Source organism: Sorex fumeus, unplaced genomic scaffold (assembly GCF_029834395.1).
Source record: "Sorex fumeus unplaced genomic scaffold, SorFum_2.1 ptg000033l, whole genome shotgun sequence".
Classification (NCBI taxonomy): domain Eukaryota; kingdom Metazoa; phylum Chordata; class Mammalia; order Eulipotyphla; family Soricidae; genus Sorex; species Sorex fumeus.
In genome coordinates this window covers 14,730,165-14,753,449 of record NW_026606090.1, presented here as the reverse complement: position 1 = coordinate 14,753,449, position 23,285 = coordinate 14,730,165, and the positions used below count along the sequence as shown (strand labels likewise).

The 23,285-nt window shown below is 37.8% G+C and overlaps 1 protein-coding gene across 2 annotated transcripts in view; it reads left to right on the top strand.

Annotated features, from left to right (window-relative positions):
* Positions 1-23,285, top strand: part of PSD3 (pleckstrin and Sec7 domain containing 3) — a 488,844-nt gene that overhangs the window by 62,832 nt on the left and 402,727 nt on the right. The window contains exon 2 of one of the 2 annotated variants that reach the window (XM_056116950.1): positions 8,855-8,963. In XM_056116950.1, coding sequence (XP_055972925.1) covers positions 8,855-8,963 — 109 coding nt within the window. Of the gene's footprint in view, positions 1-8,854; positions 8,964-22,047; positions 22,256-23,285 lie in introns of those variants that run through there. The other variant, XM_056116951.1, reaches the window with a different exon arrangement.

Below are 23,285 nucleotides of genomic sequence, written 5' to 3'. Positions count from 1 at the left end.
GGCCGACCGGAATTCGATTCCTCGGCCCCCTCGGAGAGCCCGGTAAGCTACCGAGAGTATCTCGCCCGCACGGTAGAGCCTGGCAAGCTACCCGTGATGTATTTGATATGCCAAACACAGTAACAACAAAAAAGTCTCCAATGGAGACGTTACTGGGCCTGCTCGAGAAAATCGATGAACAACGGGAGGACAGGACAGGACAGTTATTGTACTAAGGGCATTGTGGAACACTCCTGTACATATATCCCATCATATCAGTATTTTTGTATTTTGGAGTTATGTTCAAGGAGTAAAAGTGCTGGTGCTGGATCATTTGGAAGTTTCATTCTTACCTGCTTGTTCTGTTTGTGAGAACCTTGTGAACCACTTGAATGAAAGTTGAATAGTCTTGAGGATTTGAAGCTTGTTTGAGATGCTCAGTTATAGGTTTAACTGAAAACCAAGATGTCTGGGGAAGTATTCATGTATATCTTTGTTGTGATTACAGGAATGATAAACACACAGAATTGCCAGGGACCATGCCTGGTGCCTCATAAATACAAAGTATGTGTTCTTCCATGGAGTCATTTTACTGGTTTTAAAAGTATGAATCTTTAAGAAATTATTCTAGCATAGAGTAGTGGTTTTCAACCTTTTTACATCTTTGGACCAAACTTTTCCATAGATCAGCAGTTGAAAACCTTTGATGTGGATTGTATCCATGTGAGATGTGCAGTGAAAATCTAGTTTTGTAGAAAAATACTCTTCATTCTCCTCTTTTACTTTGAGGATGGGGCGCCAATCCAGATGGTACCTTAGGGCTACTCCTGACTCTGTTTGGTCTTTCTTACCATGTCATGCCAGGGATAGAACCTGGTCCTTATTCTGCAGGTGGAGCAGGTACTTCATACTATTGAGCTATCTTGTTGGTATTGTATTTGAGAAGCAAATAAGTAATAAACCCATCTTATCTCAGTGGGAATTTTTCCTTTAAAGTGGCACAGTATATTCAACATTTTACAGAGATTTAAGTCAGGTGCTTTCCTGACTGTCAGTGGTAGTCCTGGCAAAAGTGAATATAGCACATTAAAATATTTTTTAAGGGAGATTAAAATGCTTGCTACCTTCTTTCTATATCAGTTCTTAAAAAGATTAGTGAGATAATACTAAGTAATGTGCTCTTACAAACTCACTGGGTAAAAATGGGTTTGGAAAACACCAACTATTACCAGTTTAACCCAACACGATTTTCTGTGCTCTTAAGATTTCTTTTATTTTGTTCTCAGTTTTTTTCCTTAAACAATGAAATAGTTTGTTAATCCTGAGTCATATCTAGTAGGTTTGATAATATACATGTGACAAATATAGAGTAGTCCTATTGAATTGCATGTTTTAACTTGCCATCCTTCTCAGGAATCCGCTAAGCTTAACTACTATTGGAAATACTTTTCCTATCAATGGTTTATTGCATTTTGCAATTTCAGACTTGTTTGTAGGGATTCAGCCTTTTCAATAATGGTAGAGTACAATTAGCATAATTTCACCCTTGTACCAGTCTCAAGTAATAAATTCTCTTTCTGGCCACCTGGTATTCCTTCTTATTTGGAGGCTAAAAGCTGATCCGAGCTGCGCAGGAGGAAGAGAGCGGCTTGGAATGCCTTCAAGAACATCGAAGAAATAGCTAAGAGGACGAAGAACCTCCGGATCCGGGCACATCTCTTTGATTCCACTGTTCTTCCTGCATTAACATATGCCTCAGAGACCTGGGCCCTATGCAAACAGGATGAGAACGCTATTCAGGTCTCCCAAAGAAGAATAGAAAGAGCTATGCTTGGAATATCACGTTTCACTCAAATGAGAGAAAGAATCCGGAGTTCCGACATCCGTCGACATCAAGAATCAGGGACGCTGTCTCATTTGCCAAGGTGTCGAAAATCAGATGGGCTGGTCACGTAATGAGATTTAAAGATGACCGCTGGACTAGAGCTGTTACCGACTGGATTCCATGGGATGTCAAAAGACCGCGTGGCCGCCCACCTACCAGATGGTCAGAGTTCTTCATGAAGATCATGAACGATCGGTTTGAGGCTCTTCATGTTCCCGGAGCGAACAGATGCCATTGGGCTACACTAGCACGCGACAGGGACAAATGGAGACGTTACTGGTGCCCGTTCGAGCAAATCGATGACTAACGGGAAGTTAAGTGATTAAGTGAAAAGCTGATCAATGTAATGGTACATATAAGTTATATTCCAGGCTGTTCAGAGAGTTATTATTTATGAATGAGTAGTGAATGAAACTATTGTAATAGAAAACAGCAAAGTTTAAAATAATGTTGATATTCAGGATGGCAGAACTGGGGGAAGTGGAAATGAGATGGGAGAAATATAATTTTAAGCTTTTAAAATTCCATTGAAGTATAATGCTTGATTGTTAGTGTCTAATACATGAATTAGGCACATTTAAAAATAACTTTTTATCATGAATGAACATTTTATGAGCTGGACTTCAATGAAGAATACATTGGTATTCTTGTGTTGGCAACTTGTGTTTTAGTGGCTTGTTTAAAAAAGATTATATAGCTGGGATTTAAAAAAGAGTCTCAGGGGTATAAAAAATCAGACCTAAAGGCCATGCTACTTATAGTACTAGTTGTTATAGTACTCAATAAAAAATCAATGTCAGTATGCTTGTAGTTTGTTTTCTTTGAGTTTTAGAGCATGCAAAATGCTGGATTAGACTAAAATGTATCCCACTGTTTATGAATGAGTTGAGAATAATTATAGACACAAGAGTCTTTCATGCCTCTTTCGGAAATAACTGGCTGGTTCAGTGCTTCTTAGAATGCTTCAGTAACTTTGGAGATCAGAGGAATATGTTGTAGCATAAGAATAGTTATAAATTAGAATGGAAATACTTCTAATATTTATTTTATTTATAATTATAGATAGAAACTTATCCTATTAGAAACTTATATGGTATTTAAAAGAAAGTGAGGTACCTCTTTTGGTACAATTGCTTAAGAGAATTTATTCTCTCTCTATATACAAATGTACATATATCTCTCTATATACCTATGTCTATCTATTTTCTATCTATATCTATTTATCTATATTTCTATCTATTTATATTTTTTTCTTCTCAGCAGGAAGATCAGTTTCTTGTTAAGGGATAACAGTCTGTGATGCAGACACCAGCATTCATTGAGCAGTCAACACAAAGTATAAGGGATGAAATACCTGGGTTCAGTGGACCAAACTTAGGAAGCCAACTTTATACTTCCTGCTCTTTTTAATGACATTACTTTATGTTGCAGTAATGTGGCCCTTACAGTTTACAAGTAAGCAAACCCCTCAGGACTTTCTTCCAAATATAGATCTAATGTTAGATTAGGAGTAGTATTAGTAAACTGTTCTTTTCAGAACATTTAATTGAATCACGTCAAGAAAAACAGCTATAAAATTGTTTATGATTGGGTTTTAATCATACAAATGTTTCAACACCCAGGTATACATTTCCTGCCACCATTCCCACACACCCTCAGTCTCCCAGCCTGTATTTATTGCAGACACTTTTCTTCTTTTATCCTTTATTTAAAAACTGCTGTTTATAAAATTGCTCATGATGCATTTGTTACAAATATTCAATATTTCAACACCAGTGCCACCACCAGTGTGACCTTCCCTTCACCATTGTCTCCATTTCCTCCCCCTGCTCCTCTAGCCTGCCCCCCTTAGCAGGCACAAAATAATTTATTTTATGTTGCTTAAGTTTCAGCTTTGCAGTGATACTCCCCCTGGAACCCAAAGACTTTGATTTCTCGGACGCTGCCTGGTGGGTCATTAGCATGCCAGAGTCTCGTTTGTTATCAGAATTAACCAGACAAATTATTCCACCAACTAAGAACAGTCATGCACCACCACCTATGGAATCGAAAAGAACTATCAATCTGTCAATTCTGTCCATGTCCACTCTTTTCGATATGCCAAATACAGTAACAGCAATAGGTCTCATTCCCCTGACCCTGAAAGAACCTCCAATCGTTGGGAAAAGACGAGTGAGAAAAGGCTGATAAAATCTCAGGGCTGGGAGGAATAGAGACATTACTGGTGCCTGCTTGAGTAATTTGAAGACCAACGGGATGACAGTGACAGTGATATTACTTGTTATAATTGAATGTTTGATGCAATTGAAACAATTCTATAAAAGAAACTGAAAATTGTTGTATCTCACCATCTCTCTCCATATGTGTATGCATATATGTATATATACATATATGTATAACATATATATGTCATTAAGCCCTTATCTGAGTATTTACTAAGCTGTTGTTGCTAATTGAGCCTTCTGTGTTAATGTTTTGCTTATTGTTAGCTGATTTCTATGTCACTTTCCCATCTAAGTTGCTGTCCTCCTACTAGATGTTAGTTTTTTAGAATTTGGAGTTGTCATGTGGCAGGATGCTCCAGGAACTCCTGAATTTTTAACTGGGCAGTGAGTATACATGATGGCAGTTTTGGAATGTGAGTGTGGCTGCTGGGACTTCTGGAAGTATTGGGGTAGGGTGGAGGCTGCTCTCCCCAGTTCTGAGAAGATCCCAAAGTTCTGAACCTGGAGAGTGGTATACCTGAGGTTTCCACAGTTTAGCATCTCTGCAGAGCTCAGTGGTGAGGTAGTGGTGTAGGACCATTGGTTTGGATGCAGCTGTTGGAGCTTTGGCAGAGTGAGGACTCAGCCGGCTTCCATTCTGAGGGTGCTCCAGAGTTTTCAGCTTGGAGACTGGTGTACCAGTGAGTTGTTGCCACTAGTTGATTTCTTCTGTGATTTAATTATGAGCCTGTAAAGCTGGGCCAAAAAATGAGCTCACATGGCAGTCATTGTGGGTATGGCTGCCAGGGCTTCTGTAAGTACGTGGCTGGGGTAGGCTATCTCCCCACTTTTAGAATTAATAAATTATTTCTCTTTGAAATATTGATACTGAACATTCATCCACCTGACTTCTTTATTCCTCCTCTCCACATTTCTTGTTTTATCTTGTTTATGTTGTGTAGCAGAAATTCTCAGGCAAGCTAAATGTATGAACGAAGTCCCATGGAACCCAGGTAATATGGAACTTTGTGACCTTGGACTCTAGGCTCAATGGGACTCAGGAGCAGAGATCCTCTGCCTGCTTCCCCCAGTCTTTAATGACCTAGGGGTCACACCCATAAGCCACCTCCTGTGGGTGCCAGATAATCTCCTCATTGGCCACCCTCCAGAACTCATGGCTGCTTCTCCTGAAAGGGAGCATAAAATGAGGCTCCCATATCCATGCCACCCGACTCTGCACCAGGCTGTTTTCACTCTGGGTGCTCCAGAGGGGGTCAGGTGAGAGTGCTCCCCGTACCAAAAGACCCAGTCCTGGCAGCCAACCTCAACTACCCAACCATTGCCATGCTCCGGGCTGCTTTCCAGACATATCATAAGACACTCCCTGCCCATTTTCCATAATTACCACACCATATTTGGTGGGGTTCAGGCAATAGGAAACAAATCTGCCTTCTCCTAGCACTTGAGGCAAGCTTCCAATATGGTTAATCCTCTTGGCCTTGTTTCTAAAGTCCTTGAGTATTAGTCTGATACTATGACTTTTTATAACCCAAAAGTGAGAGCAATCATTCCATGTCTGTCCCTCTCCTTCTGACTCACTCAGCATGATACTCTCTGTGTCCATCCATTTATAAGCAAATTTCATGACTTCATTTTTCCCTGGTGGCTGTGTAGTATTGAATTGTGTAAATGACTAATTTTTATTCTAATAAACTTTTATTTACTTGAGCGATAGCACAGTGGTAGGGCATTTGCCTTGCACGCAGCCAACATGGCCGACCCGAGTTCGATTCCTCCGCCCCTCTCGGAGAGCCCGGCAAGCTACCGAGAGTATCTCGCCCGCACAGCAGAGCCTGGCAAGCTCCCTGTGACGTATTCGATATGCCAGACACAGTAACAACAAAGTCTCCAATGGAGACATTACTGGGCCCGCTCGAACAAATCAATGATCAACGGGAGGGCCTTTACTTTACTTTACTTAAAATAATGCCATATTTTTTGTTATATTGAAGTGCCATATGGGGTTATATTGAAATAACCACTAAATTTCAGCTTAAGGGGAGTGAAAATTCTCTAACTTCATACACAATGTTACAGTACAGCTTCAAGTAATACTTGCACCTGCCCATTTGGAGAAATATTTTGACATAAAAGTTGCTATGATGAAAAACAATATTAAGAATATTGCCTCTCCAGTTGTGCTTATCTCATTTACTTTAGCTAGTTATTCAAGTTGGATTGCTGGGAGTGATCCTCTGGTCATGGGTTTCAGATTTTACTTTGAATATGTAGCACTGTAGCACTGTCCTGCCATTGTTCATCAATTTGCTCAAGCGGACCCAGTAACGTCTCCATTGTGAGACTTGTTACTGTGTTTGGCATATCCAATACATCACAGGTAGCTTTCTAGGCTTTGCCATGCGGGCGAACTACTCTACGTAGCTTGCCGGGCTCTCCGAGAGGGATGGAGGAATCAGACCCGGGTCGGCTCGGTCTGCCGTGTGCAAGGCAAATGCCCTACCTGCTGTGCTATTGCTCCAGTCCACTTTGAATATAGGATTCATAATTTAATAGTTGTATAATTTTGGGAAAATTACTTGCATGTTTCTTCATTTTTTTTCTTAACCTGACAGCCTAGAATGATAGCAGTTCCTATCTCATAGATTGCTCTGAGCAATAAACACAATATTTGTTGAAACAATTCCTGTCCTGGAAATAATTGTAATTACCCAGTTTTTTTATCCCTTAAATCAGTTTGTAAAAAAAAAAGTATAGATTCTTCCTACAGTATGTATTTCAATTTAACCTGCTTCTACATATTACCATTCACAGCAATCTAAACTTGAATACTCTCTCATTTGGATATTCCTCCTTTATATTTATTTCTCTATAACAACTATATAGCTTTAAAGATTTTAATAAATTACTGTCTTTTGAGACCATTTTAGTGACTTTCTATTAATCCTTTTCTTGTCTTGGCAGCTGTCTCCCTTCCATTGTTCCTTCTTCCTCCTGATTTCTCTCTAAATTTGCTCATTCACCACTGTATTGTGACCATATTAGCCTTCTTTCAGTTATTTAAATAACCTAGTCATTCCATATATTAAAACAATTTTTATGTTTTTATGTTTTCATGTTTTTTATGACCTTCCTCTGCTTAGATGGATGTTTCTTTCTTTAGTTTCTTCACAGAAATTATATGCGGGTATAATTTTCTCAGGGAAATCTTTCCTAGAGCCCTGCCTAAATTGGATGCAAGTTTATCTTTTATTATCCTGAAGCTTCCTAAATACATTAAGAAATTAATACACCCTCTCTGTTGGTAACAAGTGTGATCAATAACTTTTGGCTATTAAGCAAAAGACATTTTTTCTTTTCGTAACATTAAATGATTCTAGCTATTTTAAGAAACTGGTGTTTTAAAATTGTACAGACTGCCTCTTTGATGTTGTTACAGAAGAACAAAGACCTGCTCACTCAACCAGTCTACAGAGGTTTGGTGGAATAAATCATACCATGATTGCTCCTCAGTACTGCCAGTATTGCTTCTCTATAGGATGTAATAGAAGTCATAAACTTTTCCTCTTTGAAGTAGTTGCCTTGTAGCTGCCAAAACCCATCATGCTCTCTCCTGTAAACAGAATCACTGCTCAGTCATGAGGCAAGATCATGTCTCATAATTAGAGGTTGGAAATAGTGTGGTTTATATCTGAATCCTGGTTAATTTTTAAATTTAGGGTGAAGAGCCAAAAGCATATCTCTCTGATTGTACAAAGGGAAATTTCTATTTTCATTTGCTACTAATTACTGTTGGTTCAGAAAGGAGGCATTGCTGAATATTTTGGTAGAAAGATTACTTTTATAGGTTTTATTTGAAATAAGAAACATTTAGGGATTCCTTGAGATGTTGGGACAGATATTTAAATTTAGGACAATTAATATAAATGGATTACTTGTACTATTTTTTGAATCCTTTTTGGTGAAATGTGATTCCTGATTATATACAATTGTGGTCTCTTTTGGGGAAAGGCCCTTTTCCTTGGCATATTTTAGCTGAACATTGCAATATTTTTCCCAGGAGTTTTGGGTAATGACAGTTGTCTGGAAGGTAATATATTTAAATATAAAATAAAGTTTTCCAGTTGTAGAAAAGTGAGATAAACTTAATTGAAAAAACCCACCATAGTGCACCGGTAGAGAGACTGTATATCAGACAGGGTGCTTGCCTTGTAAACCGCTGACCTGGATTCAAGTCCCAGCTTCCATATGGTCCCCTGAGCACTGCCAGGATTAATTCCTGAGGTCAGAACCAGGAGTAACCTCTGAACATCGCTGGGTATTGCCCCCAAACAAAAATAACAAAAAAACAAATCAAAGAAAAAACCCATCATAATCTCTAATCAAACCAAGGATTTGTGTTTTTGTTATTTCCTATAGATTTCATGTTTTGTTTTTATATTGTAAGCTGCAATAATTATCCTATGTTCTTAGATTCATTTTATTTTTGATAATTGTTGTTCTTATTATTTTGGATGTTTGGTTAACACCTGGAGGTGCTCAGGGTTTACTCCTGGCAGACTCAAGGATCACTCCTGGGTGTTAGGTTAGTCAAGTGCAATGTAAATGTCTTATCTACTATACTATCTCTCAGGCCCCTATGCTTCATTTTTTAATGCTTTTATAGTATTCTATGCAGTAACTATGTTATCACTGCTTATCTATTATATTGATGTTTTGCTTTATGGTATATTTTTAACAATATCTTTGTTTTCTTCTAATTTTGCAGGCAGAGACTTTTTTATGGGTTAGCCATGCATCAGCACATTCCCAGAGTGTTGCTAAAGCCAAATATGAATTTTTATTTGGTAGATCTGAAGAGATAACTCCAGATAATAGTAAGTATTTCCCTATGTTTGTCTTTTGGAAATCATATTAAAGTGCCACTTAAATTTTCTATCTCTACAGCTGAGTATTTTTCAAAGCAAGAGCTGACTTGACATTTTCTAGAACTGTCTGAGTCACATCTTGTATTTCTGAGTTCATTTTAGAGGGATTTTTCTGATGGGTAATTGGGTAATTATATTTAACAGATTTCACAAAGGTAGGAAAAATAATATTCTATTAATAAAGATAAAGGACGTATTGGCTTCCCTTTGAAGTTATATATTGATATTACAGAGAGTTGCAGGATAAGAATACTGCTTACAGACCTAGGCTTGGTCTTCCAATTTCCTGGGTTTGAATTTTGGACTTGTAACTTATGAGATATATGACTAACTTAATCCTGTTTTCTTGGGTCTTGGTTTTCTCATCTTTAGATTGGATTTTTAATAATAATATGTCTCATAACTCTTGAAGATTAAGTATATTGACATAAACATTTCATAAGTACTTGTATGGCTTGTAAAATATAATATTTTTTGCTACTGTTATTACTATAATAATCACTATTAGATTTCAAATCTTTGATGTTGACTTGAAGAAGTACAATTTCTACTTAAAAATTTATTTTTAATTGATATAATATGCTTTACAGTGCTTTCAATAATAGTACACATTTTTACATGCAATGCTGCTTCACCATGCTTACCACCAGTGTTAAAAGCCTCTATGCTGTTCCAAAGTTCTTTCTTTCTCTCTCTTACTCTCTCTTATTGTATCATCATGAGATACACAATTACAAAAGTTTTTTATGATTGGATTTCCATTATGTAATGTTCCAGTAGCTGTTACTGGCTCTGTGCAATAATGCTTTTATGCACAGGTTTCTGTAGAGATGTATGTCTTTATTTTCTTTAGAAATGTATGTCTTTATTTTTCTACATGTACATCATATAGTTCATTTTGTGGGCTCCTCTACCAGCAATATATGACAGTTTTAATTTCTTCATGATGTTGTGAATATTATTTTATATTAGGCTGTAGCCATCTTAGTGGAAGTGGAGTCATTTCTCATTTTGTTTTGAATTTTCTTCATGACAAATGATTATGCACATTTTTTTTTCATAACCTAATGGGCTGTTTACATCCTCGGAGAAATGTCTTTTTATCCTTTGACTAAATTTGTGTTTCCATGGTTCAGTTGGTGTGGTGGGACTTAGATTGCCCTCCAGGTATAAATTCTTACTCCACTCTGTGAGCCTGACAGTACTAGAACAAAAGTTTTAAATTGTTTTTATCAAGTCTGTTTTAACTATTCTTTCTTCTTGTGCTTGTTTGTGCTTTTGACATCATAGCATAAGTAACTATTGTCTAATCCGAGGCCAAAAAGATTCACTCTTCTAAGTTTTATTGTTCTCAATTCTGTGATCCGTTTTCAGATTTTGGTTATTTTTTGTTTATAGTGTGAGGAAGCCAAACAATTATTAATTTTAATGTAGAGTGGTGGGCTGGAGTGATAGCACAGTGGTCGGGCGTTTGCCTTATAAGTAGCCAACATGACCGACCCGAGTTCGATTTCTCTGACCCTCTCGGAGAGCCCGGCAAGCTACCGAGAGTATCTCGCCCTCACGGCAGAGCCTGGCAAGCTACCCGTGACGTATTCCATATGCCAAACACAGTAACAAGTCTCATGATGGAGACGTTACTGGGCCCGCTCGAGCAAATCGATGAACAACGGGAGGACCGTGATATACCGTGATATAATATAGAGTGGTGGGGGACCAGAGGGAGTAAGACCCGAGCATATCCAGGTGTGTCCCCAAAATCAGAAACAAAGAAAATGAGCTAACTTTAAAAAATTAGGAGATATGTAAAAATCTAGATTTCAAATTTCCTTCCCTCCTTCCCTTCCTTCCTTCTTTTTTTCCTTCCTTTCTCTTCCCTTCCCCGTCTTTTTTTTTTATTGGAGTGAGTTTTGAACCACCCTCAACTCTGCTGAAGGCTTCTTCCTTGGGGCTCTACACTTGGGAATTTCTTCTGATTTGACTCAGGTTAATGCTGGAGGTTGAACCCAGTTCAGCTGTGTGCAGAGCAAGCCCATTAGGTGCTGTATACTTTCTTGAGCAACTATTTTTGTTGTTTCATTTACTTTGGGCCACACTTGGCGGTGCACAAGGCTTAGGAATCACCTCTGGTGGTTCTTGGGGACCATATGGGGTACGAGGGATCAAACCCATGTCATCTTTCTACCCACATCTTGCTACCTCTCTGGCCTCAGCCCCTTTTTCTTTTAAGAAGAACAGATTGTATATTTCAGAAGTCACAAAGCCTGTGTATTTACCAACATGAGAACTACCCGTAGACTCTGTAAAAAGAATCAAGTTTCTTAGATTTCCATTCTACAAACTTATATAAGAATCAGAATCTGTGAGTGGGAGACCCAGGCAGGCATCTTTAGATTTAAAAAGAATTTATTTAAAGAATCTTGGTTACAAAGTTACTGATAGTTGAGTTTAAGCATATAATGTAACAATTCCACCACAAGTGCCAATTTCTGTCAACCAGTGTTATCACAGTTTTTTCCTGCCCTTCTCATGCCCCCTTCCTCCCAGTCTGACATTTCTAGATTTTTATACATCTTTTTAGGTGATGATTATGATGCACATACAGACTTTAAAATACTATATTTTTAATCTTTATAAATTTTAATTGAATCACCATGAGTTACAAAGTTCATGATCGAGTTTCAGTCATTCATTGTTTCAACAGCCATTCCTTTTCCAGTGCACATTTCTTAGCATCAGTATCCCCAGTTTCCCTTCTGGCCCCCGACACCTGCCCAAGAAGCATGCCTCTAAGGCAAACACTTCTCTTTCTCTTTCTTTTTCTCTTTCTCTTTCTCTTTCTCTTTCTCTTTCTCTTTCTCTTTCTCTTTCTCTTTCTCTTTCTCTTTCTCTCTTGCTTTCCTTTTAGACACTGGGGTTTGCAATAATTTTACTGAAAGCGTATCACCCATATCATTTACTTCCTTTCAGCACTCATATTTTGTCAGAGTGATCATTTGTCCAGAGTGACATTTTCATTGTCATGTTGGCCCCTTCTGTGTTCTAACTGCATTCTCCCTCCCCATTCCTAACAAGCTTCCTTCCATGGACCAGTCCTTCTGGCCCTTGTTTAAGTTGTCTTTGAGTAGTAGTCACATACCATGTCTTTGTTTTTGTTTTTTTGCCCCACTACTGACTGCAATAATTCTGTGTTTTTTCCTCTTTCTCTGACTGATTTCATTCAGCATGATACTCTCCATAGTCATCCATGTATAAACAAATTTCATGACTTTATTTTTCCTGGTGACTGCATAATTATATATATATAAAATACTGATTGATATATATTTATATAACATAACCGATATGTATAGCACTATTATATATATATCTACATGTATATATTATGTATATACATATATGTGTATATATATATAATTCACACACACACCCCTTATTGGCTGACTGTTAGGTAAATAATTTTTCCCATTTTGTGGGCTGTCTTTGTATCCTGGTTATTGTTTCTTTTGAGGTGCAAAAGCTTCTTAGTAAAATGCAATGCCATCCTGAAGCACACCAAAAATTTGTGCTTTTGCTTCCTTGGTCAGTGGATTTCTTCTTTGGAAGTGCCTTTAGCTTCACTGTCATGGAAAATTCTGCCTATGTACCTTATGGATTCAGGTCTGATATGAAAGTTTTTAATCCATTATGATTTGATTTTGTGCATGGTGCTAGAAGATGTCTGTGTTTTTTTAATTTCTTTATTTTTGCATGTAGCTGACTATTTTTATTAAAACCACTTGTTGAAGAGTCTATCCTTGATCCACTTCATAGTTTTTCCTTCTTCATCAAAGATTATCTAATCAAATACCTGAGGATGTATCTCAGGATATTCAAGTCTATTCCATTGATCTGAGGGTCTCTCTTTATTCCAATACCATGCTGTTTTAATTGCTACCACTTTGTAATAGAGATTTTTCTAAGTTAGAAGAAATGTTCATAGTTTTAGAATCATAAATCTTCCAAGACTATATAAGATCAAAAAACCTTAGCTGATAAATCAGATATAATGGAAATAATACAATAATTAAAAATCTTCCTCCAAACAAAAGCTCAGGTATGCGGTTTTATTATTGAATTCTATTGAAACATTAGAGAGGACTTCTTATCTGTATACCTGAAGCTCCTCCAAAATATTGAAGAAATGGGAACACTTCTAATATCTTCTATGAAGCCAACATTATGAAATATCGAAGGAGGCAGAGATAGCAATTAAAAAAACATTTTCAGGTTGGGAGGCCCGACGAACACTTTTACAAAGATCTCAAATCATCTTAGAGAACTAAATCTAATAAGTTATTAAAAGGATCATACATCTTGACTGAGTGGGGTAAATCTCATAGATGCACGGATGGTTTAGTAAGCACTGTAGCAATGTCCTCCCATTGTACATTGATTTGCTCCAGTGGGCCCAGTAAAATCTCTATTGTGAGACTTGTTGTTACTGTGTTTGGCATATTGAATACATCATGTGTAGCTTGCCAGGCTTTGCCTTGAGGGTGGGATACTCTCAGTAGCTTGCCGGGCTCTCCAAGAGGGTTGGAGGAATCGAATCCGGCTAGGCGGTATCATCTCTGTGCAAGGCAAACGCCCTACCTGCTGTGCTATCGCTCCAGCCCTTACACAGATATATTTTATAATTTTTATGATTGGGGGGAAAGCAACAAGACATTTTAAAAACTCATACACAGAAGATGAAGTCTAGGGTTAGGTTCAATGACTAAACTCACAAACTGCAAAATCTTAGAAATGAACAACAGTCTACTAGTAGGTTTTCTTTTATCTTCCAAATACTAGGGTATGTTTCGTACAATGGAACATCCTTCTTCAGCACCAGGAAATGCCACACTCTACTAAAAAAATGCAGCACTTTTAGAGGAACAAGCCCTCTACTTTACCAACCACTTTCCCCACCTCTTCTACCTACCCAGTTCTACGTAGTGGTAAAGATGTGCCTGGCTCCCCCCCACCCAAACTAAAAGCTAGTATGGGGGTAGGGGAGGAGTGCCAGCACTAGCTCAGTGGTAAAGCACTTCCCTTCCATGTGTGAGGCCCACACCTAATTTCTAGTATCAGGGAAAGAAAAAAGCAAAGCCTTAAGAATTCTCATCAATAACAAGCACTACTCAGTATTTTCACTAATTTGCAAAGACTATTTCATTATAAGGACACTGAAACTATTCCAGCTAGTCACATGCTTGTTTAATTCACCCCTGCAACTTATTTTATTCATGGCGTTATCACTGTGTGCAAGGTTATTCAAAAGCTATTCACACTGCCTGAAATAACCTTATTGGAATTTTATTCTCTTTCCGATCTAGAATGTAAGCTCTATGAGGCCAGGAATCCTGTTTTGCTCTATACTTTGTCCCCAAGTGAATGGCATCTGCTAGGCCTCATGAAAAATTTGTTAAATAAATGATAAAAAGATGGGGGAGGGGGACGCGACACATTTAAACAAGACAACCAGCAGGAATTGGGGAGTAGCGGTGGGGATGGGGGGTAGAATCACACTGAAGCATAGAAGCTGCCAGGACACAACAAGGCTCTAAGGCCAGCTGGGATGTGTGACAGGCATTTTTCAAAGTGCTTCATACTTAACTATAAGGACATGGAGCTCTTCCCAGAAGACAATCCCAGAGAGGTCTCCAGGTGGCTTCTGCAGCTCCCAGAGGAGGGAAAATGATCATCCCCATCATAGAGATATGGCCCGGGTCGGGAGCAAAAGAAGAACAATACGCCGTACATCTCGGCCCAGATGGACACGAATCCCAAACCCAGTCCACTGAGAAAGCAACCTTCCAGCCAGCATGCTCCAGCCTGAGGCTCAGCAGCCAGCTTCACCCGCCACTTTCCCTTACCGAGGACTACCCCACACCCCCTGCACCAGCTGGTCCAGGGGGAAGAGAATAAGGGTCACATCCTAAGAATGCCTCGCGAGCCCCATCCCCTCCAAAGTGCCATCCCTGACCCCTCCCTTCTGATGGCGAGGCCCCAAACCCTGCCATGGGGTTCTCTGGGGACCCCTCAGTCACATGTAGATGATGGCCATGAAATTCATCAGCCATAGCACCAAGAAGAGGATGAACCCGAAGATGGCCATTCCCTCCAGGGCCAGGGCGAGCAGCGCCATCCTCCGGCCTGGCCCGGCCTCTCCAGCCGCCGCTGTGGAGAGTACTCCCACCGGAGGATGACAGGGTGGACACCCGGTGCTGGGACGCAGAAGGGATGGTTTAGTATACCCAAATCAATTTATGTAATACATCACATCAACAAAAGGAATAATAAAACTCATATGATTATGTCCATTGATACACTGAAAGTGCTGTGACAAATTATACATCCATTCTTGACGAAAATCCTCAACAAAAATAGGGAGATGCTCTCCAAGATGGTATTGGTTATTTACAACAAATTCACAGCTAAATTAATACTTTTTGCTAAGAAACAGAAAGCCTTTTCTCTGAGATCATCACAAGGCAAGGGAGTCCACTTTCTCAACTCTTATTTTGTATAATTATGGAATTCCTTGTTATAGCATTATTCAAGGAAATTTTAAAAAATCTAATTTGAAAACAGTAAATTAAACCATTGTTATTTGCAGATAATGTGATGATCTACATAGAATACTTTAGAGATTTTGTTAAAAATGCTGAGTGATAGGCAATAAAGTCAACACATAAAAATGTTTGTATTGTATTATATTTGTATTGTATTTGTATTTATGTATGCAGAAATGAATTAGAAATAATTTAGAAGTATCAAATGTGTATGAATAAACTTAAAATTGATGTGAAAGACATATATCTCGAAAACTATGTGTGTCTATTGAAAAAAACAAAAGAGGACACCAAGAAATAGAAAAAATATTCTGTGCTCAATGCACTGTAAGAAATTACATTGTCAAAATGACTAGACTATCATTCCCATAGCATTTTACAGATTCAGTGAAATTCCCTCAAATTTCATGCTATTCTTCATGGACTTTGAATAAATCCATTAAAATTTGAATGGATTCCTAAAACTTCCCATATTGCCAAAGTAATTCAAAGGGGTTAAAGAAATTGGAAGACATTGCATATTCTGACTTTAAGTTATACTGTAGTGCTGTAGTAATAAAATCAGGAATAAAGATAGCTCTTGGATGAATAGAATAAAATTGAATGGCCTCCCAAAACACTTTCATATATATATATAAATAGTTAACTTTACAACAATAGAACTGGATTAATGAAGTGGAGCAAAGAGAGCTTCTTCAACAAATGATGTGAAAACTGGATAAGCCATATGCCTTTCCTCAAAACAACAACAACAGCAACAGGAAAACTGTGTTCATAATATAACATACACAGAAGTAATCCAAAATGAATTAAAGATCCTGAGATTTAACTAGAATCCATCAAATACATTGAGGATATGTACCTTAAGAGTGTCTTCAGTTTGACTACACTGGCTAAATAAAAGCAAAAAATATTCAAATGGAAATAAGTCAACTTAAAAAGTTCATCCATGTTAAAGAAATCAGGCTATAAGAAAAGTCACCTTACTGAATGGATAAACAGAAAAAGCCAAACTCGTCCCACTGAATTACAGAAGTAAGAATTCTAAGTAAGGAGGCGAGCTAATGAGTGGAGTGATGAGGTAGACTGAAGGGCATTGATGGAGTGTCTTGGCTACTTAGGTGGTAGTGATGTGAGCTAGCTACCATAAACTTTATACTATTATAAGCATTTGACTTAATTTTTTTTGGGGGGACCACAATCAGAGATATTCAGGGGTTACTGCACTCCTTTCTTGGTGCTGACCTAAATTTTAATTTAGAGAGATGAAAGTAAACCATTTTATTTTGACCAAATTACAGATATTGTATAGCAAAAATCTAAGATTTCCTTCAGTGAATGTATATGTATATGTACATTTCTTTTATTCTTTGAAGGGTTTGAAAGAAAACAAAGTACTAAATGTTATTTCTAGTTTTAAATTTGTTTCACTCAAATTATTTAATTCTGTTAAACAATACTACCCTCTTGTGGATATTATTTGAATAGTCTGTTTCTTAAATTGTCAAATTGCTTGCTTTTCCTGCCATTTTATAACAATTCTTGTCATACTTGTTTTGGAGATCAGGAGATCAGTTGCTTCTTTTTTTTTCTTTTTATCGTAATTTGGAGTTTTATATAAATTTCAGGGTACTACAGTACATATTTAAATCTGATATATTTCAATTTAATGTGAGAGATTGATTTTTATAAAAAGTGGAGAGGGTTGTGGATTTGATTTATGTATAGAAGTGTGCTTCCAGGGGACTCCTTTGCTGGCTATAAGAAATGGCAATCTCTGGGAGGGATTTTCTCTCTAAGAATAAATTGTCAGCTATCATCACTTCAATTCCTACAATAAAATACGGTGATAACAAGTAGAATGTAACACATGGCCTTCCTTGCTTCTGTCTCCTCCACCAAAACAAACATTGGACTTGAGCAGCACCACGCTGGTGAGCTTGACCTTCAGAAGAACCAGCTTGTACCAGCAGGACTGAACACAGCTGGGTGTGATGGTGCTGATGTTAGAAAGAAAATTTACAGTAGACAAAGCTGGCTTTTTTTTTTTTTGCATTTTTGGGTCACACCCAGCAATGCTTAGGAGTTACTCCTGGCTCATGCACTCAGGAATTACTCCTGGCAGTTCTTGGGGGACCATCTGGGATGCCGGGTATCGAACCTGGGTCAGCCACATGCAAGGCAAACACCCTACCCGCTGTACTATCACTCCAGTCCCCAAAGCTGGTTTTTTAAACAGAATTCATCTGTTAGTGATGTTTTTAGGAACTTATACTTTATAGAAGAGATATAAACCAAATTGGTTTACATATCTTGTAGTTCTCTAAAAATTACAGACATCATGTGGATAATTGCAGCCTTGTTATTTTATATTTTAGATATAAAACCAAATAACAGAGGACTTCAGGATGATATTTCTAGTCTACTTCTGGACTTCAGTGTTGTTTATTTTTTATTTATTTGTTTTTTACCTTGTGTATTTTTTATAGTCTCTGGATCTTGGCCATTGATGGGATTACACGGGGCTGAGGGCAGTTAGTGGGTGTAATGCCTAGCTACTGGAAGATGGGGGATCTGGGTGGAGGAGCCCAGTCCTGTTCAGAGCAGGCTTGAAGATCTCAGTCCCGGTTCCCGCACACCTGGGTTCCTCTGCCGGTTCCTTCATGCGTGAGGCTTGTCTGAGCATGTGGAGAGTGGTATTAAGCATGGCTGTGGCTGGTTCCGGAGGTCATCAGCTGCTGGGGCTCTGCTCATGGCAGGGAGGGAAACTCAGGGAAACTAGGGAAACACATCACCCAGTTGTGATGAAATGGACTATCTTAGTTACATTATTATTAAGCATCCTTATGATATTTGATTTTCCCTCCTCCATTTTACATGGTGGTGTTGACTGGTAATATGAGAAATTGAAAAACCAGAAATACTAGATTGAAAAAATTGAAATACTAGAAATTGGAAAACACGGAATGGAGGAGACAATTTCCAACTATTATATTAATATAATATCTTATTATATTATTATATTATTATATTAATACATTATATATTATTATTCAAACAACCTTTCCCTCATTCTTTAATAAATAACATAAAGAAATTTTAGTACATCTACACAATGGAGTACTACGCAGCTGTTAGAAAAGATGAAGTCATGAAATTTACATACAAGTGGTACTACATGGAAAGTATCATGCTAAGTGAAATGAGTCAGAAAGAGAGGGACAGGCATAGAAAAATTTCATTCATCTGGGGAACATAAGTAACAAAATAGGAAACTAACACCCAAGAATAGCCGAGATAAGTACCAGGAGGTTCACTCCGTGGCTTGGAGGCCAGCTGCACATGCTAGGGGGGAAAAGGCAGCTCAGATAGAAAAGGGAACCAAGTAAAGGTTGAGAGGATCCTCCCAGGATGGGAGACGCATGCTGAAAGTAGAGTATAGACCGAACATGATTTCCACTCAATGCCTCTTTTGCAAACCACAGCACCCAAAAGGAGAGAGAGAACAAAAGGGAATACCCTGCCACAGAGGCAAGGTGGGATAGGGGGGAATGGGGGGTGGGAGGGATACTGGAATCAGTGGTGTTGGAAAATGGGCACTGGTGGAGGGATGGGTACTCGAACATTGTATAATTGAAATCCAAGCACAAAAATTTGTAAGTCTACAACTGTACCTCATGGTGTTTCACTAATTAAAAAAAATAACATAGTTATTCAGTATTGGGAAAGAGTATTTTGCTTTTTGTTCTTTTTTATGCAATTTTTTCATTGACTTAGCATTGGATAAGTTGTAGACACACATGATATAATAGAATAGTTCAACTCTGATTAGCTTTTGAAAATATAGGAAGATACGGTTTTAATCTATTGATCAATTAAAGTCATTGAGACTTACCTAAAAATTTGGGTTAAATACCTGAACTGAACTTAACATATATATTTTTCACATTAAATAATATCTAGTTAAGAGTTTGTGTGGTAGATTTAGATGTTTGTATCTCTGTTTTGCTTCCTTAGCCAATTGACTGCCTTTAGTTAAGGATGCCTGCTTTCATCCCTAGCTTCTTGCACATTTCAGGCTGAAGAAGAGAAATTGGGAAGAGCAAAAGCACACATATGTTGTTGCTTCCCTTCATAAGTAACTTTTTGGGATGACTGGCCAGGACCTTTTGCCTAGGGGACTGGTTATTTCATAACTTGCTTCATCTCTCTATGAAACCAGGAAAAATTTCTTTTCGTTTTTCAGTCAATTCTGGAAAAAGAGTAGCTCTTGGAGAAGATTTTGAAAAGCTGGCAGTTTTATGTTAAAGTATGATAAAGGGATCAGAGAGAGAGCTCAGTGGGTTGAATGCATATATACATATATATATATATATATATATATATATATATATTTGCATCCAGGAGGCCCTGGTTTGATCCCTGGAATTGCTTGGTCCCCAGCGAGTGATTCCCTAGCAACATACTTGGAGTATGCTTGCTGTCGGTCGACCCCAAATCAAACTTTAAAAAATGATAATGATGAGCACAATGATAATTGTAGTATGACTACAATATTGAAGTTTGAACTTTTATTATATGCTAGGTCTGTCTAGTTTCTGTGTTTTTATGAATGATTCACTAATCTTAAGGACAGCTCCTTTGTTTTATTTTTTCAATTGAGGAAACTGCCCTATATGGTGAATTAATTGGAGTGTCCTGGGCCCAGATAGTAAACCTGGATTATCACATTTTAAACCTGTGTTTATCACATTTTGAAAATGCCTCTGTAATTTCAAATTATAGTTCAGAGATAAGGAGACTAAAATATAAAGATTATAAGCCACTGGGTAATTAATTTATAAATCCTCTGAATTTAATCTTTCTTCCTTCTTCCCTCCCTCCCACCCTCCCTCCCTCCCACCTTGAGGTGATATAATTAGAATGTCATGAACCCAAATTGTAAATCTGGATCATGTGTGTTTATCACATTTAAAAAATGTATTTGTAGTTTGTAAATATGTAGTTCAGAGATGAGGAGAGTTAGCTGTAAGAATCTAAGCCTTGACTGAAGGCTCTTGGCACAGTCAGTGCTAAACTTATGCTCCTGGGTTTTAGTTCTACATTCTTGTTCTACTATGGTTTCTCTAGACATGCTCCACTTTATCTTCTTATATGTGGGACAGTCTTCTTGAGAGGTGGCTGGTTTAACTTGCTGTGGTTGTGGAACCTGAAAATTATATTCCTTCAGAGTTCTTTTACTTGACATTGTAGCCCAGATAAATGATGAGACAGAGAACTTTGTAGCCAAAGTCCTGTGCCAGTTTTAGCCGAGTCATCTCCAATGAATCAATTTATGTGTGTCAGTCTTTTAAAATGGATTAATAGTAGTAACCATCCCATGGGGCTGCTAGTAGGAATGGATAAGTTCTAAAAAGTTCTTAATATAGTGACTGGTACATAGCAACGATTGTAAAAATATTTTCTATTTTTATTGTTATTGATAAGAATGTATACTCTAAATTAACATTTTTCAGCACCTATCAGATGCTCAGTGAATCTCTATATATTGAATAAAATTGTTCTCAGTTGCCTTTTGCCTGTTGGATTATTAAAGTTAAATATTTAAATTTTAGCAAAATATTAAGATTATAGCAAATGAGCTTTAAATGTTTGTAATGACTTTTTATTTCTAAGACTAAAAATCAACATTCCATTATTCTATCCATCTTGTGCCGTTTTTCACTTCATTTTAAAAAAATCTACGAAACCATTCGTTTTTACATTTAGTATTTTTTATTTAGATTGTGTTGAAAAGTGCTGTATGCATCCAAGCTATTATTAGAGGTATACAAGTTTATGCCTTCACATTTTAAACTGGAAGTTTATGTGCTTGAATTTTTTCCATGTTACAGTTTCTAGATGATAACAGTCAATCATTAAATATTAACCCAATCAAAGGAGGGTAATGCAATCTCCAGTAAAATGTCTTCAGATGGCAAATCATTTAGCAGTGAGATGAACTGGTAGAGCAGCATTTCTGTCACTCTAGGACAGCTTTTCAACATTATACTTGCTTTTGCTTTTTCTGTTTAAATAACACGAGAATGAAAGCCTTTTAGAAGGAGCCCAAGCATCTCCTTTCATGTGTGTCATTTTCACGTCAGAGAAAATGCTGCATAATTCCAGTGACAGCCCCACCTCTGATGTCAGCAGTGGATGGTACAATCCTCCGGAGCCTGTAAGCCGGGCTCCTGCTGCTGCACCGGGAAACGCTTGCGTGAAAGCTGACTCCCATCATACCAGCCATCTCCCTGCAAGTAGTTTTCACAGATTTAGAAAAGCCCTACAGTGGTTGTCTTCGGTAAGCTCCCCAAGGTAGAGAGCAAGGAGGCAGAGAGGGAGAGCAGAGGCAGCTTGGCAGGACCGGGCGCAGCTCCTGAGAGGTGCCTCCAGCTCAGAGCACTTCCATTGCCATCACCGCGTGCTGTGCAGGGCAAAGGGGCAGCCAGGAAATTTGAAACTAATTTGCTTCCAGTTGACTAGAACAGCAGATTGTGAATAAGCTGGCTTCTTTTCTAGCTAACTTTTCTCAAGCATTAAGCTGATGAACTGGTCATTTTCTATGATCAATGGGTAACTGCTGGAGCTACAGTAATCTCTGTGAGTAAACCTCTATTTGTAGGTCTATACAGGCAGATTTTTTTTTAAATTTATTGCTTGTAAATGCTGCTGTGAAATGCTCCTTCTGTATTAATGACTGCTTTTGCTTACTATTTTGTCTTTGACCATCCCACTAGGAGACTTTTGGGGTCAGAGCAGGTTTTGCTGAATCCCCAAAGAGAAGAGCATACTGCATTTATTCAGGATGTCCATGCCAGCCATTCTCTAATGCCCTAGTCACCAGAAAAATGCCACCTGCCCTCTGAAAGCCTTTGCCTAACACCTTGACTGGCTTTAATCTAAAATGATTATTTTAGCATCTGATGTTAGATTTTCTAAAATCTTATTTTAAATTCAAAAGCAAAATATTCTTATCCTTAATTTTATTTACTTTCTTTGGATTTTTTTCAGTCAGTGTTCCTTGGAACACATAGTACTATAAATCTATTTTTGCTCCATTTGTGGTGTACTAAATAGAAAGAAAGGAAAATAGCCTAGCTCTGTAGTTTTGTACAATCTTGTTCCGCTAGATTGGGAATAGGGAGGAGCTTCTCTTAAAGAGCTCAAACTCTTTGCCATCTGCATGCCTGAAGTGTAACTCTTGACTAGAGGAAATGTGAATAGAAGAGAACAAGGTTAGTCACATGGTAGTCACAGAATGCCCCATAAACCCTATAGAGGTTTAGAATATGTATTTTAATTTCTCAGGTTACACATGGGTTTTCTTTTTCCTTAAAAGTATTACTTTTGGAATAGTTTAGACTTTATTTTTCTCTCACGTATGAACTTGACTGCTAACTTTCCATAAAATTTGCATTTTCAGATGCAATCAAAATTACTGTTCATTTCAGTTTGTAGCCCCAGTTTTTAGCAAAACTAGTTGTCTCATTGATCATAAAAAGTATTCACTGGCAATATGGAGCACATGAAACTTGTAAAGTACTGGAGACTGAGTTACTTGGTTATTTGCCATTGTAATTCATATCTCTCTGGATGCATAGCAGTTTAGAGGGACTCACAGCTATAGTTT